Source organism: Cucumis melo, chromosome 10, assembly GCF_025177605.1.
Source record: "Cucumis melo cultivar AY chromosome 10, USDA_Cmelo_AY_1.0, whole genome shotgun sequence".
Classification (NCBI taxonomy): domain Eukaryota; kingdom Viridiplantae; phylum Streptophyta; class Magnoliopsida; order Cucurbitales; family Cucurbitaceae; genus Cucumis; species Cucumis melo.
The window spans coordinates 23,571,786-23,590,021 of NC_066866.1; the positions used below are offsets into that span (position 1 = coordinate 23,571,786).

At 39.3% G+C, this 18,236-nt stretch overlaps 1 protein-coding gene across 19 annotated transcripts in view; it reads right to left on the reverse strand.

The window, feature by feature from the left end:
• LOC127151484 (cyclic nucleotide-gated ion channel 1-like) overlaps positions 1-18,236 on the reverse strand; it is a 67,306-nt gene that overhangs the window by 22,277 nt on the left and 26,793 nt on the right. For 8 of the 19 annotated variants that reach the window (XR_007824514.1, XR_007824515.1, XR_007824516.1 and 5 more), the window contains 3 exons: positions 9,132-9,936; positions 8,984-9,031; positions 8,115-8,542 (listed from right to left, as the gene is read on the reverse strand). The exons of 1 other annotated variant lie outside the window; for it this stretch is intronic. Coding sequence is in view for 4 of the 18 variants with exons in the window: in XM_051091432.1 (XP_050947389.1) it covers positions 1,607-1,874; positions 2,946-3,052; positions 3,649-3,735; positions 3,856-3,909 (516 nt within the window). In the remaining 14 variants the exon portion in view is untranslated. 10 more of the 19 variants (XR_007824507.1, XM_051091432.1, XR_007824519.1 and 7 more) reach the window with 10 other exon arrangements.

Genomic DNA, 18,236 nt, shown 5'->3' on the forward strand with positions numbered 1-18,236 from the left:
ATGAAATATCTATTCAAGATACTTTCATTGGCCACTCTCTAATCTACTTTTTCTGTGATTTTATTATGTCAAAAGAATGGAATGATCTAGAGTTTCACTAGCGGTGCATTAAGGATCCCATCCGAAACGAGATGCATAAAAGTGGACAGACAGAAAAGACAAGCATACCAGTCCAGAAGCTGGTGGCATTCCATATTCCAAAGCAGTAAGAAAATCATCATCAAGTGTCACTTCATAAGAATCATCCTCATCTTTTTGGCAATTGAAGTCCAAAGAGTCATTACATAAGAAACGAGATACATAAGAAACAGCTGAGCCATGCTTCTCATTGTGTTGCCTGATTTGGTCTTCTAATCATCCTCTGTGCCAATTTTGTTTGTTTTAAAAGAAAAAGATCATTACAACCATTCCAATTATCATGGAACCGGAACACTAAAACGTTCCAATAGAAACTATTATTTCTTGACATGGCACATAAACCAATAATGCACAAGTATACCAAGCAAGAAGAATAGAATGCTCATGTAGAGCTTGGACGCACATTGTTATGGAGTTAAGCACATAACACATAACAAAAACGATTCCTTTGGTAACCTTTCGACTGAAAGGGTCTATACAAGATGGAACAAAGTACAGGAAAGTTATCTTCCAAAAGGTGATAGACTATCCAGTTTAACTTGAGTTCAATACTAATGTACTTTCTCTCTTTCAAATGCCATGAAATTGGCTAAAAAGTTTCATCATCTGTGCACCCTTCTAACATTAATGATTGATATAATCACCTCTTACCTGATAAATACGATCGATCAATTCGAAAAATGCATTGGCCAGCTCACGACCACAAATGAAAAGTTCAAATCTTTCTGTAAACCCTGCATGGCTAATAATGCACAAGAAATGAAAATTTTTAACCCCTCCCAGGTAAGAAGAAAGAAAAGATAGAAAAGACATTCAAACAGCTGTTGGTGTAAAGATTTGAGATCTCAATCATGGTCATCCTCCAATAATTTCCCAAAGAGGAGAATAATTGAATATTTTAGGATGGAAAACAAAATTGATAATGACCCAGAGCTTATTTCTTTGGAGTTCTTGTAGATTACTAAAGGGATTAGACAATACGACTTTGTGTTTTAACATCAAGAGTGGATATCTTGTTATAGCACAAACTTAACTTAGGACAGTATGCTCCGTAAATTATGCTTTTATGTTTCTGCTTGAATAATTAGTTGTTTTTGTGTGTGCACTCTCACATATATATTCTAAATGATGATTATCTTTCTTGTCCTACAAATGAATCCTTGGTTACAAATGGAATGGACAAATTTGACAATAAGATTGATAGAATCTAAGCCAGCAAAAGGCTGAAGTTTCATACCTGGGGGAGTGGAAGAACTGAAAGAACGTCAATTGTGAAGTAAGATAAAAAGAATCTCCAAGCTCTTGTGCAAACACCATCATCGGCTTCATCAGGTTTTGCATTATAAAATTTGGAATATCTAAAATGAAAATGACAGACTATAAGAATTATGTAGAGGAAGTCTATGATTGAGCTAACAATTACAACTACTATTCTCATCTTGTTGTCAAATCCAACACATCTTTTGCCTTAATCAACCAACAAGGTGTAACAGAACAAAGGATCCAACAAGGTAGCAATCACACACAACATGACAAGTATTTCATTCCACAAATGAAGAAATACCGGGTTTCTATCACCCAAACATTTAAGATATCCCAAACCTTTACTCCTAACTTCTCGATCAAATCTTATGTTTCCAAAACTCGTAAGCCTATCAAAACTAGTAGTAAAGCTTGTTGAAATTGATCTCAATGTTCTCAGTGAGCATGTTTCTCCAATATACGAAGGTTTACTCCTGGACAGGGAACAAAGCAAGTGGAACAAATGAACCAACAGATACTTCTACTATTTGATTTTGAAGAAAAGAATCACAGGAGATGGGGGACATCAGAAGAATTTCAACCGCACACAGAAAAAAGATAAAAAATAGTATAGTTGACAACCCAACAACCATTTAACTGCAATACTTCCTAAATGATTAGCTGGTAATTATTTAATCTTAGAAGAGAACTAGAAATCGCCCTGGTCTATAGACAATACATAGAGAAATGACAATGATGTGAGTGATTGTTACTAAAGGAAAAAAATAGTTTACTGATGATGAATTGAAGTAGCCTTTCCTTTGTAATTGAATGATTTAAAGAGTGATCTAATGAATGTTATAAAAAATAAATGAGGGGAGAAACTCAACCATGGAGAGAAAATGGATGGTGAATGAAGTACCAAAAAACAAACTAGCAAATGCAGTCATAGTTAAAATAAAACCATCTTCAAAAGTAGTCATAACTCAACCAAATGGCACTTATTTTCTACAAACCCAACTACTTTTCACTTTTTAAATATTCAATTTGTGTTAGTTCCTACACACAAAAAGATCACAAACTCCTGAAATGGATAGAGTTACAGGGCTACAGGTTATAGTATTTTTGTGAATCTAAAGCAATTATGAAGCATAACCAAGTAGCAAACACAAACACTTGATGAAACTACTAACAGTCACAAAAACTTTGGAAGTTAGAAGTGCAGAGAAAGAAAGTGAGAGAAGTCAATTCTGGCAAAGTGAGAGAAGTCAGTTTTGGCTTAAAAAATCCCTTTTGACTCCTTCCCAACTTCCCAGATGCAGTTGAACCCCTTCAAAATGACCACAACTGACTCAACTTACAGTAAAAAATCAAATTGAGTGAACATATGGCAAGTGGGTCCAATTCCTTTTACCACATAAAACTATAATACAAGTTCTTTCACTACCTAAAACCCAAATTCCACAACCACAGTTATGCAAGAAGAAGAACAACAACAAAAATGCCTCTCAAACTCCAACAAGAAGTACAGAAGAACTTGAATTCCAAAAGGGAACTTTACTTACCTCCGTACATCCATGGCTGAATTGAGTGAGCTAGAAATTAGAAAACACAAAGAATGAAGCTGATTTTGAGGTGCATCCGGAAGGCAATTTAAAGCTTTTGGCAGTAGCTATGTAACAAGTTTCCAAAGTGAGCCACCATAATCGACTAAAAATGGAAACCAAAATGAATGAGCAATCAATGAAATATTAAGTATATCTGAAGAAACAAACATATTATTCTGATAAACCCTGCATAATTATTCTGAGATTATAAAGATGGTGTTTAAAATTGTATTCGATTCATTTTAAAAGGTTAACCATGAAAAGGAAGAACAGTGGAGTCCATGAACTACTAAAGGCATGCAATTTTTCACAATATCATGATGAGAGACTTCATGCTTTAAGTAGTCTTTGACACAAATCAAGACTATAAAGTGTCGAACATTTTCTAATCTTTATTAAAGTTTATCTTTTTTCATGCTTTAGTAATAGAACTAATTTCACTTAACAAGGTCCAAAACTTGATGATTAATCTTGAGTTTATGATTTCAACCGCATACTGAAGTCAGTTCAACCAATCTACGAAATTACAAAATTAAAAATATAAAGGATGGCATACAAATTATATATAGACATTTTGGACAACTGCAACTTTTTTTTAGTACACGGTTGCAGGGATAGGGGTGCACTCAGGTGCGCATATTAGCACGAGGAAGATAAAAACCTTCATTAGAAGCCGAGTAACGGCTGCCATTGTGGATACACACTCCTCTGTTAAATTTTCTACACCAGATTTTACATCTTCTCTAATCTGTGAGATGATTCAACATAAGACCAAATTAATTTTTCATATTACAGGAAAATATCATTTCACCACACAAATTAAGAAAAAAATATACCAAAACATCCATAACCACACCACGTAAACTACCTTAACAACAGAATCAGACAACCCAGGGATGGAATTCTCAGGAACGGTCTCCATACTGAGCTTCCGCTTAAGTGGGTTAGAAGATGGAGCAGGCTCTTCAACTTAGTCGGCGAGGGTTTGGAATCGGGAACCATGGAGTTGGGAATTTGGGATCTGACGGTGAAGCATTTTCTTTGGAAGACGACATAGGCTTCCGAGGGGTCTTCCGCCCTTGATTCCGGCGCCGTTAGCGCATGGAATAGAAAATGGCAGTGGATCGGCGAGATGGGTATTTAGCAAGATAGGGTTTCTTGGGTGGATGCTTCATTTTAGAGAATAGAAATTGAGAGAAAGGAAGAGTGAAGATTCTGAGGAAGACGAAGGAGACAAGAGATCGAGAGAGAAGGGGAGGCGGAGAGAGGGGGAAGAGGAGGGAGATAGTTGCCGTTGAGAAGAAAGATGAAGAAATTTAGAAATGAGAGAGAAGCTGCGAAGGGAAGTTGTTTTTTGAAATTTGAAATGAAATGAAATGAAACTTTTTAATTTTTAACTAAGTTATTAGAGATTTTGAATTAAAAAAATAATATATAATTAAAGTTAAAAGAATGTATACGTGCATACACATTTTTTGCAAAAGAATACTTAATGCACTTGTTTTTTTAAATAGTTTTTAGACAAACTATTATAAATAGTTTTTAGACAAACTATTATAAATAGTGATACTATTTTACTAATAGACATTATTTAATAGAATCTAAAAATTTAATATATTTAAAAACGACTCTAATTTTTAAAACAACTCTATTTTTATATTAATAAAAATAATAAAACAGATAAAATATTTTTCTATCAAGTATAAAAAAATTTATCTCGGGAGAGGTTTCTTATTAAACATAAATAACTATATGTCATTAAAATATTTTATTTATAAATATTTTAAAAAATAAATTCTGTTATTTAAAATAATTTCTTCAGAACTTTTCATCAAACTATGTTTTTTCCATAAATGATTTATTTTGTATTTTTATAGCCACGTGGAGAAAAAAACAAAAGGTGTGGAAATGTGTCCTATCGAGCGCCGATTCGATGTTTCGTTTTAGTGCCCGAAATTCAACCATTTATCTATTTAACTACAATTTACAATAAATCACAACTCATTCTTATTTCTTAATTCTCCCTATTTAAGTATTCCGTAATTAGTTATAAGTTTCCACCATATAATTTGATCACAATTGAGTCTTATCATATTTCATGACTTTAGTTTAATATTTATGGGGAAAATATAAAAAAGTACATAGTCATTTCTATAAAAAAAAAAATAAAGAAACCTAAATTCTTTTGAAACGTTACAATATTGTTATTATTGTTTACTTTGGAAATAGTTGCAAAATTAAAATTAGATTCAATAGAATCTTGAAGAAATTTCTAATACTAGGATAGCAAGAGATTCATAAATTATTTATAGTACCTTTATTGGCTATATCTAAGCATTGCTTAAAAATTGTAAAAGAGCACTTAAGCTCCCTTTTTTAAATAGCTATCTATGTCGCAAAAATGTGAGCGTTCAAGGCATTGTGGAAATGGCTCGAAGTTGGAATACAAAGAAGGTCCACCCGTAGCTGCTGCTTGCTGACGTAGATTCTCAATCACACTTAATTATCTAATGTATAAAATTTTCAAAATTTTATTTATTTGTTTTTCCTTTTCAATATTTGGTAATCTCCTTTAACCAAGGAACAAATTAACCCCCACCCTCTGGACCAACAAATTTTGACAGATCACAATAAACTCTTCTTTACCCATTTCTCATTTTTCAACCTCCTGCCTACTCTTTTTACCCAAAAATAAAAGCTGTAACTCTCTTTTATATAACCTCTTCTCTAACTTTTTCAAGAAAGTTCTTAAGCTGTATTGTAAGATTAATGATTTTTGTTAAAAAAAATAATGTTATCTATTAACTAATCAAATGGTCCAAAGTTTAACATGGTATATTTGTCAGAAAGTGAGCATCAAAATGACAGATTGTTAGATGTATATATTTCATTAACTAAGAGTTGTTAAGAACTTCAATGTATGATCAAGCTTTTGATTTCTTATCATGCTTGCTGGAGCTATGGATATATCTTTAGCATTCGGTAGAAATTCCAGGACATGGGTGGGTAAAAAAAGTTTCCTAGTTTTATATCTGCTCTTTGTGAGAAAAAAGAAAAATGCAAGAGAGGCCTTAACTAGAAAGACAATAAAATTAAAAGTAATAGTATTAAGGGCAGAATTTGTTCATCACCTTATGAAATTGTACTTGGATTGGAAAACCACGTGAACGACTTAATTAGGACTTGAGGAATGATCTAGGATTAGGAAAACCACAAATCTTTTTCCCTTTTTTTTTTTCACAACCACCAACTGAACAGAACACTCTATCTCCATTAATGAGTGAATATTTATAAGGCAAAGATCTCAAACTGATGCACAATTCATTATTTGAAATTCCTTAAAAAACAATCTACGAATCTAATCTTGCTTTTGTACTTACCATTGGATACATGTACTCCATTTGGATTTTAAACCTAATTGTCATATTAACTAGATTTTCAATCTACTATATTGTCTACAAAGATAGATTGTAAAAACTCAAAATGGATCATTTATGGGTGTACTCACTTACCTTCTCTGTATTTTGTTCATTGAAAGACAAGGGCCAAACTTGTTCAACTACAATAATGTCTCTATGTTACGAGACTTATGACTAATGACAAATATTATAATTTTATTTCTTTCTTTTTTGTTTATTGTAGTATGACTAATATTGACTTTAATAACTCTTTGCTCCACAAGGGCTAAGTGACTTCAAGTGTAAAAAAGTAACTAGTAGCTGGGAGGTAGTTATACATTTCATTGAATTGGGATACTTTATGTTTTTTTTTTTTTTTACGGTAGGATTCTTGTACTCAAACTGATGTTTTATTGATTTTACAATATCAGATTATGTATATGACTATTTAATTCCCCAGATCATTTTCCAATAATTCAAAAGAATGTCTATTCTTGCTATTATGAATCTATAGAACGAGAAATAATTAGGGACATGCATAATAATAATAATAATGCTTCAGAACCAACTTCCTTTCTTTGTTCTTCAAGCTATGTATGACCAGTTTCGTCAAATAAATATTTTCCAACGAACATAACCAAGGTTGGGATATATGATGGAAGAAGGTGATGTTCGAAAAAAGAAAAGAAGGAAGAAGAGCATCCATAGCTACGAATTCACATGAAGAAGAGGAACTCGACGAACTCAAATGGCAAATCGGAGGAGTGGGTAGCAAATTAGAGAGATGGAGAGAGTTTTCGTGGAAGGGGAAGGGTAATTTCACAAATAATCAAAGACAAACCTTTTTTATTACCAACCAATTTTTAAAGATTTTATTAGGTATGACAAAATATAAATCTATATTGTTACCTTTATCTATTCAATTTTATTCAACTTAACTTTATGTTTTCTTTTTCTCTCCATCTAACTTTTTCGATGATCACCTCCCTCCCTCACTCACACCTCACCTCACCTCCGACGGTCACACCACTTTCAGTCTCTTAAATCTGGTTGTCTCCACTCCAACATCTCTCACTCTTACCGCTACCGCCATGCCATGCCACTCTCACTCTCTCATAGCCACGATCACTTTCAGGAATTTAAAAAATATATAAAAAAAAAACATATGTTGATAAAAGGCAAACTGTGAAGCCAAACCAAACCACATAATGCAATTTGATTTTCGATTTTGGTCTGATTCTATTCTAGAAAACACAAGCTCCAACAAACTATGAACACACCCATATATAATAGGGTAGATTATTAGTTTAGTCTCTTTTTTTCACTTTTTTTTTCAAAATATTTAATAACACATTAATGTTAACACTATTAGGCCAACCAATAATAATAACAATAAAATTTATAGCTACATGATTTTATGTATCAATACTTCATCCTATCTAACCTATTTGTTCAACCATCAAATATTGCTTATGTTTATGGATGTCTCTTAGCAATTGCCAAATAACATGGCTAATTAAGCAATAATTAAAATCTCATATACTAGTTCAACGAGTCACTATAATTTTGATCCCAGGGAATTTGAGACTTTGTATTGAAAAAAAACAAAGGCAGGTAAGTGTCAACAATGTATACATCGATAATTATGTAGAAAAAATGTAGTCCATGAAACCGTTGCTTAATTAAATAATTTATAAATACACTAAAGTCTAAATTGAGCTGGGCCATATATTCGAATGTTAGGGACTGCACGAAGGTTTTCATATAGATAATTCGCCAATTCTTCCTGTTAGCATACAACACCTCCTCGTCGTTAGACTAAAGTCTTAAAACTAGTAAACATATTTATCATATCATTCTGAATTTTCAGTGTTCCAGGTAACCTAGTTGATAGAAAAATAATACATAAATTCCTTGATTAAAGAAAAAAAATTCTATTACTAACTTACTATGAAGGTATTTATTTAGTTGATACCCTGATTTAGTTGCTTCACGCATTTTTCACCGCCCAAAAATTCTCAAACAAAGGGTATATACCAAATTTCAATCAACTCACTTCGTAACTATGAATTTTTTGCATTTCGATCCTAGATAGATAATCAATAGCAGCTCCCCAAACCAATTGCTTCTCCAATTGTAGGCGTCCCAGCTTCAAATCTAACGAAGGGGGATATGAGTAATTAGTAGAATTAAGGACAATATTGTCCACCAAAAAGACTTCTTAATGCAAATATCAAAAGGCATTTGGGTAGGAAGAGAATACATAGAAGAGATGAAAGGATATGTAAAAAGGCATCAATTAATGAATAGTTCGAATAAAATAGACATCACAAAATGTTAGCACCATTCAAGAAGTCATCTATTTAAATCTCATAATGACTTCAAAAAGATGATTTATCAAGTGTCAATTATTATGAGAACAAATGAGCAAACAAATAATGCTAAATAAACGACAGTTATTTAGGTCTCTTGCAATTCTTGAGCCCTATATATTGAACGTTTTAATTTTTCCACATCATATAAAATAAATACATTGAGAAAAATTTCATTTTAAAGTAAAAAGAAAAGGACAAAATTGCAACCATGGAGTCCACTAACCTGGAACGAGGTTGTGCAAATGTGGAATGGTCAAGAAATCTCCACCATCTAGAGCCATGTAGGACCAAATATGAAAATTAGATATTGACTTCCTAAAAACGAACTGATGCAATTTTAATTTCATAACTTATCTTCTCAAAGGACATACCTAAGAATGGAGGCATTGCAAACAATAGATCAATCTACAAGAATCCAATGCCTGTAGGCCCACACATCTGAAGCATGTTTATTCCTTATCTTCATATGCCCAAATGTAAGGCTTGCCATTTAATTAATAAGAAAACAACCTAACCTTGTGAGAAGAAGCAATAAGAAAGTCAGCATCAAGTGCCTAGATGTCGACAACTATGTGTAGAACACTCTAGCACGAATCTACAAGCACTTTTGCCCCAAAATGATGTGCTAAGCCAACTATTTCTTCAATTGGAAGAACATAAGTTGCAGAGAAAAAAATCAAATCATACTGAATTCCACTATTTGCATATAGTTATTATTAGAAAGATATCAAGAGTAACTGGACACAGATCAAGAGAAGGAAAAATGTCTGACAGTTCTTTTCATTCTTCATTCATTTGACTTTATTATTTTTATTCAGCTGCAAACCTTTCCACTAGAAGTGTGATAACTGAAGTAATATGATAACACTTCAGTTTGAAATATTCACCTACTACTTGTTTTATTTGAGTAATGTTTATAAATTGAATGGTATAAAAAGGAAATAGATTAAAAAAAATGCTAAATATCAAATAGAATGGTGTACCCAGTACATTTTGAGACATGATAGGTAACCACAAGCTTTGTTTTTGTTGAAAACATTTCCTTTAACTCTAGTAAGTTTGGGACATTATGTTCACCTAAACTTACAAACTTCAGAACAACACCGGTCCTTTCAGCTATAAGTTGCCAAGGAACAATGGCACTATGATGTTCAGCAACCGTAAGTATGATTTGCACTGAAAGAATAGATTGTTACAGTTTAAACTTAAAGTTAAAGCAGTATATGGCTACACATGTTTAAAGAGATAAAGGATGCAACTTCATGATGTAGGAATGTAAAACACTTTCATTAACTTAAATATGAAATCATAATCTTCACAAATAAAACCTTAAAGCCTACTGTTAGAATTAGTAGGGCTTTGTCCTTAGAGTATTTTCGGAAAGAATAATATATAAGATTTTATTTCCTAAATATTTCCTAGATCTTTTCCTTTCTTACTCCTATTGTACTATATTTATTTTCTCTATTTGTACCAATTGTATTCATAAGAAAAATAATAAAAACTAAAGTATCGTGGTTTTTCTCCCAGTTCTCTGGTTTCCACGTAAGTCTCGGGTTGTTGTTAATTGCTTTCAATATGGTATCAGAGCAAAGCAATAACAAAACCCTAGGAGAAACCCAGATCGAAATTGAACCCGTCACTGTCGTCGCTGCCGCCATGGAGAAACTGCTTCAAAACCTACAGAAACCGCCGATCTACCCAACGGGAGTGGTTTCGCAGTCGTACGAGCCACCGTCTGACCAGAAGATGCTTCATGCGCCGCTTCTCTCCAGCGCATGGGCCGTTTCATCTCACCGCCCAGCCCATTCCCTTTTACGCGCCGTCGGATGTCCAACCGTCAAGCCCTTCCGGGCATTCGCATCCTCACGCGCCGCCTATGAGCTCCGGACAGCAACCCTCAACCGTAAATCTTTCAAATCTGTACAGTAAGCATCCGCTGTACGTTGACTCTTTACAGCAACCGTTGTTTTCTGGTAACGGAATTAATCAACCTTAGAACAGATCAAACATTGAAGCGGGTGAGTCTTTGATGCATTTCAAACCAACCGAGTTACCGATGTATTCCAAGAACCCGATAACTTCGTTCCCTAATTTACTGTCAAATTATATAACTGGCTCTTTGGGTTCGTCTACAGAGAATTTTTCAGGTGAAAAATTAAATGGGCAAAATTATTTTTCTTGGTCCCAATCAATAAAGATGTTCCTCGAAGGTCGCCACCAGTTCGACTTCTTAACTGGAGGGACTGTACGTCCTCTACCAGGAGACGCCTTGGAACGACTTTGGAAAGGGGAGGACTCACTTATTCGGTCCATGTTGATTAATAGTATGGAACCACAGATCGACAAGCCTCTACTATCTGCTGCCACAGCAAAAGATTTGTGGGATACAACTCAAACCCTTTACTCGAAACGACAGAATGCCTCTCGGTTGTATACACTGCGAAAACAGGTCCATAATTGCAAACAAGGGACTCTGAACGTGACTACCTATTTTAACAAGCTCTCTCTCCTCTGGAAAGAGATGGATTTGTGCAGAGAGACAGTTTGGGACACACCAAATGACGATACTCAATATGCTAAACTTGAAGAGGTTGACCGTGTTTATGACTTCCTTGCAAGACTTAATCCCAAATTTGATACTGTTTGTGGTCGTATACTCGGACAAAGACCTCTTCCCTCCCTAATGGAAGTTTGTTTTGAAGTCCGCCTGGAAGAGGATCGCACTAATGCCATGGGTGTACTACTACCCCTACCATTGACTCCGCTGCCTTTAGCGCTCGGTCCTCAAATCATGACAGTGACAAGAATAATGGGAAGTCAATTCCTGTGTGTAAGCACTGCAAGAAACAATGGCACACCAAGGATCAGTGTTGGAAACTCCACAGTCGTCCCCCAAGAGGTAACAAACGGTCCTCCAACGAGAAACAGAACTCATGACGTGCATACATTAGTGAGACTACCCCTGCCAGCACCTCTCAATCAACTGATCCTACTGCGAGCCAGACCAAGACTCCGACTCTGGGTGCCATTGCTCAGTCAGGTATGCCTCAGTCCCTTGGGCTTATTAGCGTTGATGGGAAGAATCCCTGGATCTTAGACTCAAGGGCTATAGATCACTTGAAAGGTTCTTCGAAACACTTTATCTGTTATGCCCCGTGTACCGGTAATGAAAAAATTCGAATAGCTGATGGCTCTCTAGCTCTAATCGCTGGCAAAGGACAAATAGTTCCCTCTGACGGTTTTACTCTCCAGAGTGTTTTGCATGTCCCTAAACTGTCTTACAATTTGTTATCTATAAGCAAGATCACTCGTGAATTGCATTGTAAAGCTATCTTCTTATCTGTATCGGTTTATTTTCAGGACATAAGCTCGAGGAGGACGATTGGCACTGCTTGACATAGAAGGGGACTTTACATCCTTGATGATGATACCTCCTATAGTAGTTTGTCTAGGGTTAGTTTACTGTCATCTTACTTTAGCACTTTTGAACAAAGACTGTATGTTGTGGCATTTTCGACTGGGCCACCCAAACTTTACATATATGCAATATTTATTTCCCCACCTTTTTTCTAAACTTGATGTCTCTTCTCTATCTTGCGATATGTGTATCCGGGCTAAACAACATCGGGTCTCTTTTCCCTCACAACCATATAAACCTACACAACCGTCTACCCTCATCCATAGTGACGTTTGGGGTCCTTCCAAGGTCACCACCTCATCGGGAAAGCGGTGGTTTGTAACTTTCATCGATGACCATACCCGTCTTACCTGGGTCTACCTAATAACAGATAAATCCGAGGTTTCGTCCATTTTCCAAAACTTCTATCGTACTATTGAAACATAATTTCATAAAAAATTGCAATTCTTCGAAGTGATAATGGTCGGGAATTCCAAAACCATAACCTTAGTGAATTTCTAACCTCCAAAGGGATTGCTCACCAAACCTCATGTGCCTACACTCCTCAACAAAATGGAGTGGTCGAACAAAAAAAACCGTCACCTTGTGGAAGTAGCTCGCTCCCTTATGCTTTCCACTTCCCTTCCATCATACCTGTGGGGAGATGTTATTCTTACAGCCACTCACTTAATCAATAGAATGCCTTCTCGTATACTCCCCCTTCAGACTCCCTTAGATCGTCTTACCCCTCTACTCGCCTTGTGTCTGAGGTTCCTCTTCGTGTGTTTGGGTGTAACGTCCCAACAAACTCGTTTTTGTTCATCTTACTATTAATATTTATGTATGGTCTTGGAAAAGACAAATTTATTGGGAGAACCTTATCATTTTGAATTTTCCGGTTTATTAAAGTTGGGTTTTCCACTTTTTTTATTATTAAGTATTTTTCTATTATGTTACCTATTTTAGTATTTAGAAATTATTTAATGAGTTATTGCTAATTGAAAGGAGGGTTGGTTGAGTTTGGTGAGATTTGGAGAGAGAGAGGAGATGGTTGGTTTGGGTTATTTAAAGGAAAAGAAAAGAGATATTGTCTTATAAAAAGCCTTGGGTCTCGTGCGTAAAGAAGAAGAGAAAAATCAAAGAAAGAAAGGGGAAAAGAAAAGAGAAAAAGGGAGAAAAAAATTTATTCATAAAACCCTAGCCGCCGCCACGAACCCGAGCCGCCAAGCCTTCCTCTCTCTGTTCAGCAGCGCAGTCGAGTCTGCAGTCCACCCGAGCCGTCGCCGAGCTTCCAGCCGCATCAGAAGAATCGTCCAAGCCGATCCGCGCACGCCGAGCGTCCGCCGCAGCAGCCGTCGCCTGAAGCCGAGCCCGCGTCACCCTTTGCGATCCGCAGCCGATCCGTCATCCAGCCGCGTCGCGCCGCTTCGATCCGACGCAGCGCAGCCGAAACGTCCGTCTGCAGCCGTCGCCGAGCGAAGCCGTGGTGTAGCCGGACCACCCGCAGCCGTCGCGCCACCCGGATCCGGAAGCCAGCGCCTCGTCGCGTGAGGACCCGACCGAAGCCCCGCTCCGTGACCCGAAGCCTGGCCCGTGCCGCGTGCCTCTGACCCGGAACCCGAGCCGCGTGCACCCGCGAGCCGAGCAGCGCCCGCGTGCGAGCCGCACGTGCGTAGACGCTGTACCAAGCCGAGCCGCGCCTGTCTGCACCACGAGCCGCGCCAGTCTGCGCCGCAAGCCGAGCCGATCTTCAACCTCCAAGCTGAGCCGGTCCCTGTTCTCTTTCCAGCCGAGCTGCCAAGCCTAATTTGGCTCCTGCCATCCAATTTTCGATAATTAAACTAATTATTTTGGCATTACCCAGTAAGACTCAATGACTTTGGACACTAAATAATTTAATTTGGAATTAAATTAAATTATTTTCCTTAAGGGACGTCTTGGACCAAGTAGCTGCTGCAGCGTGAGATTTCTTCAGTAGGGGCTTAGCATTGCAACCTCTTTCTAGGGTAAGTCATTTCAACTGAATTTTGAACCGTTAGTCGTTGGTGACTTAATTACGAATTTTGGCGTATTAAACAGTTAGGACCTCGTTGCTTGGAAAGCACACTTGCCTCGCGGTTAGAACTCGCCAAGTAAATCTCCAGGTAAGAGATTTCTACTACTAGCTCCATGTTTAGAATTATGAGGTCACGTATACCTTCAATTGTGCATGTCGAGGACTAGACTGTACGATGCATGAAATTAATGATAGTATGATGCGATTGATGATATGGTTATATTATAGCATGATGTTGTGATGACGAGAACTGTTATGGCTGTACGACGGGTGTCGAGATGGAGAGTGTAATGATGATTTATCTGTTATGTTATATGATGACGCCATGTGTATGTATACTGCGATTAGGGTACCTGTTAGTTTAACCTGTTAGAGTCGTACCTGCATGGGTGTCCTTCGGGATCACCACCTATTTAGGACTGTGCGGTCCGACGGGACACCAGTCTAGCATGGATATAGATATGACTCGAGTGACTCGACGGGGTCCTCGCATCCCGATTGTCCTAGGTGTCCCCCGGGGCACCGAAGACCAGAGTTACGTTCCTACGGGAGCGCATGTTGCACGTGTTCGGGAACGTGCCAGCGATTGGGTACCAGTTACAGGACTCGGACAGGAAGCTAACAGGCACCTAGTGGGACTAGTAGTGGGTCCCTTACTGAGTATTTTGTACTCACTCTTTTCATGTCATGTTTTCAGGTAGAGGACGAGGTAAGGGCAAAGGCAAGCTGGCGAGCGACCAAAAGTGACCGTGGCAAGCCATAGGGATTTCTGCTTCCGCCTATTCTTGTTTTTGACTTTAGTACCTGAGTTTGAGTATTCTTCACTATTTACCATTTCGTTTTAGATAGGGCCCGAGTAGGACTTTAGAACGAAACATCATTTTTTTTTTGCATGTTACCTTGTTGGATTTTCATAAATAAATTTCTAAAACCTTATACGTTTTTACTAAATTTTGTCCTAAACCACTTGTCCTATATTTAGTAATGACTTCGACTCAGTATAAGGAGTTGGGCCGTTATAGTTGGTATCAGAGCACAGTGTTTTAGGTTCTGTAGACTGACCTACGATGTAAGTCATTGTTTTGTTTTGGTTTTACTTCACCCTATGGCTATACGGTCCTTCGACACTCGCCAGGTATGTCTAAAGCCTTGCTAATGTTAAGATTACAATTTTGCCTGAATAGACTAGACCTAGAGATAGGTGTGTTAAGTTCTTGTGGTGAAAAGTTTTGTTGGTGAATTTTAGGGAGAATGCCGCCACGTAGAGGTGCACGCCGAGAAGGTGGTAGGGGAGGCAGAGGAGCTGGTCGTGGCCAGCTGGAGGCGCAACCTGCTGCACCGGTGGTCGACCCTAACGCACCGGTCACCCAGGCGGATCTCGCCGCGATGGAGCAGCGTTATCAGGACATGCTGCAAGCTGCTTTGGCACCTTTCCTCGCCGCCCAGCAGAACCAGGCCACCCCTGTTCAGGCCCAGGCCGACGTTCCTCCAGCCCCTGAGGAAGCTCAACCCGTACCAGTTCAACTGTCGGCCGAGACTAAACACTTACGGGACTTTAGGAAGTATAATCCTAAGACCTTTGACGGATCCATGGACAACCCCACAAAGGCCCAAATGTGGTTGACGTCCATAGAGACTATCTTCCGGTACATGAAGTGCCCAGAAGACTAGAAGGTGCAGTGTGCAGTTTTCTTCTTGGAGGATAGGGGCACCGCCTGGTGGGAGACTGCTGAGAGAATGCTGGGGGGCGACGTCAGCAAGATAACTTGGGAGCAGTTCAAGGAGAACTTCTATGCTAAGTTCTTCCCTGCCAACGTGAAGCACGCTAAGCTGCAAGAGTTCCTAAACTTGGAGCAAGGCGATATGACGGTGGAGCAGTACGACGCCGAGTTCGACATGCTGTCCCGTTTTGCTCCCGATGTGGTAAGGGATGAGGCTGCCAGGACGGAGAAATTCGTTAGAGGACTCAGGCTAGACCTTCAGGGCATTGTCCGAGCTCTCCGGCCAACCACTCATGCTGATGCACTACGAATAACACTGGATTTGAGCCTGCATGAGAGAGCTGATTCGTCTAAGGCTGCCGGCAGAGGGTCAGCCTTGGGACAGAAAAGAAAGGTGGAGATGCAGCCTGACGTAATACCGCAGCGAACTCTGAGGTCAGGAGGTGTCTTTCAGAGACACCGACGGGAGCTTGCAGCAGCCGGGAGGACTCTGAGAGAGCTACCCGCTTGTACTACCTGTGGGAGAGTCCACGGAGGTCGTTGCTTGGCTGGAAGTGGAGTCTGCTTCAGGTGCAGACAGCCGGGGCACACTGCTGATATGTGTCCTCAGAAACCCTTTGAGACGACACCGCCCCAGCCTTCTGCTTCCCAGCAGGGGAGAGTTTTTACCACTACTCGGCAGGAGGCCGAGCGAGCTGGTACAGTGGTGACAGGTACGCTCCCAATTTTGGGGCATTATGCTTTTGTACTATTTGACTCTGGGTCATCCCACTCGTTTATATCTTCTGTTTTCGTTCAGCATGTGGGTTTGGAGGTAGAACCTTTGGGTAGTGTTTTGTCTGTTTCTACTCCATCTGGGGAGGTCCTGTTGTCCAAAGAACAAATAAAGGCATGTCGGGTAGAGATAGCGAATCATATGTTAGACGTGACCTTACTAGTGTTAGACATGCAGGATTTCGACATGATTCTAGGCATGGATTGGCTGTCAGCTAACCATGCAAATATAGACTGTTTTGGCAAGGAAGTTGTCTTTAACCCTCCCTTCGGGGCTAGTTTCAAATTTAGGGGGGCAGGCATGGTATGTATACCCAAGGTCATCTCAGCCATGAAGGCTAGTAAACTACTCAGCCATGGTACTTGGAGCATCTTGGCAAGCGTAGTGGATATTAGAGAGCCAGAAGTTTCCCTATCTTCCGAACCAGTGGTAAGGGAGTACCCTGATGTTTTCCCCGACGAACTCCCAGTACTTCCGCCTCCCAGGGAGGTAGACTTCGCCATCAAGTTAGAGCTGGGCACTGCCCCTATCTCGAGGGCCCCTTACAGAATGGCTCCAGCCGAGCTAAAAGAGTTGAAGGTCCAGTTACAGGAGTTGCTGGACAAAGGTTTCATCCGGCCCAGTGTGTCGCCTTGGGGAGCCCCAGTGTTGTTCGTGAAGAAGAAGGATGGGTCGATGCGCCTTTGTATTGACTACCGAGAGCTGAACAAGGTGACAGTTAAAAACTGCTACCCTTTGCCCAGGATTGATGACTTGTTCGATCAGTTGCAGGGAGCCACTGTCTTTTCCAAGATCGACATGCGGTCAGGCTATCACCAGTTGAGGATTAGGGACGGTGACATTCCCAAGACGGCCTTTCGTTCGAGGTACGGACATTACGAGTTCGTTGTGATGTCTTTCGGCTTGACTAACGCTCCTGCAGTGTTCATGGATTTGATGAACAGGGTGTTTAAGGATTTTCTAGACTCGTTCGTCATAGTCTTCATTGATGACATCTTGATTTACTCTAAAACTGAGGCTGAGCACGAGGAGCACTTGCACCAGGTTTTGGAGACTCTTCGAGCCAACAAGTTGTATGCCAAGTTCTCCAAGTGTGAATTCTGGTTAAGGAAGGTGACGTTCCTTGGCCACGTGGTTTCCAGTGAGGGAGTTTCAGTGGATCCAACAAAGATTGAAGCGGTGACCAACTGGCCTCGACCGTCCACAGTTAGTGAAATTCGAAGTTTTCTGGGCTTGGCAGGTTACTACAGGAGATTCGTGGAAGACTTCTCACGTATAGCCAGCCCGTTGACCCAGTTGACCAGGAAGGGAACCCCTTTTGTCTGGAGCCCAGCATGCGAGAGTAGCTTTCAGGAGCTCAAGCAGAAGCTGGTGACTGCACCAGTCCTGACAGTGCCCGATGGGTCGGGAAACTTTGTGATCTATAGTGATGCTTCCAAGAAGGGACTGGGCTGTGTCCTGATGCAGCAAGGTAAGGTAGTTGCTTATGCCTCCCGCCAGTTGAAGATTCATGAGCAGAACTAC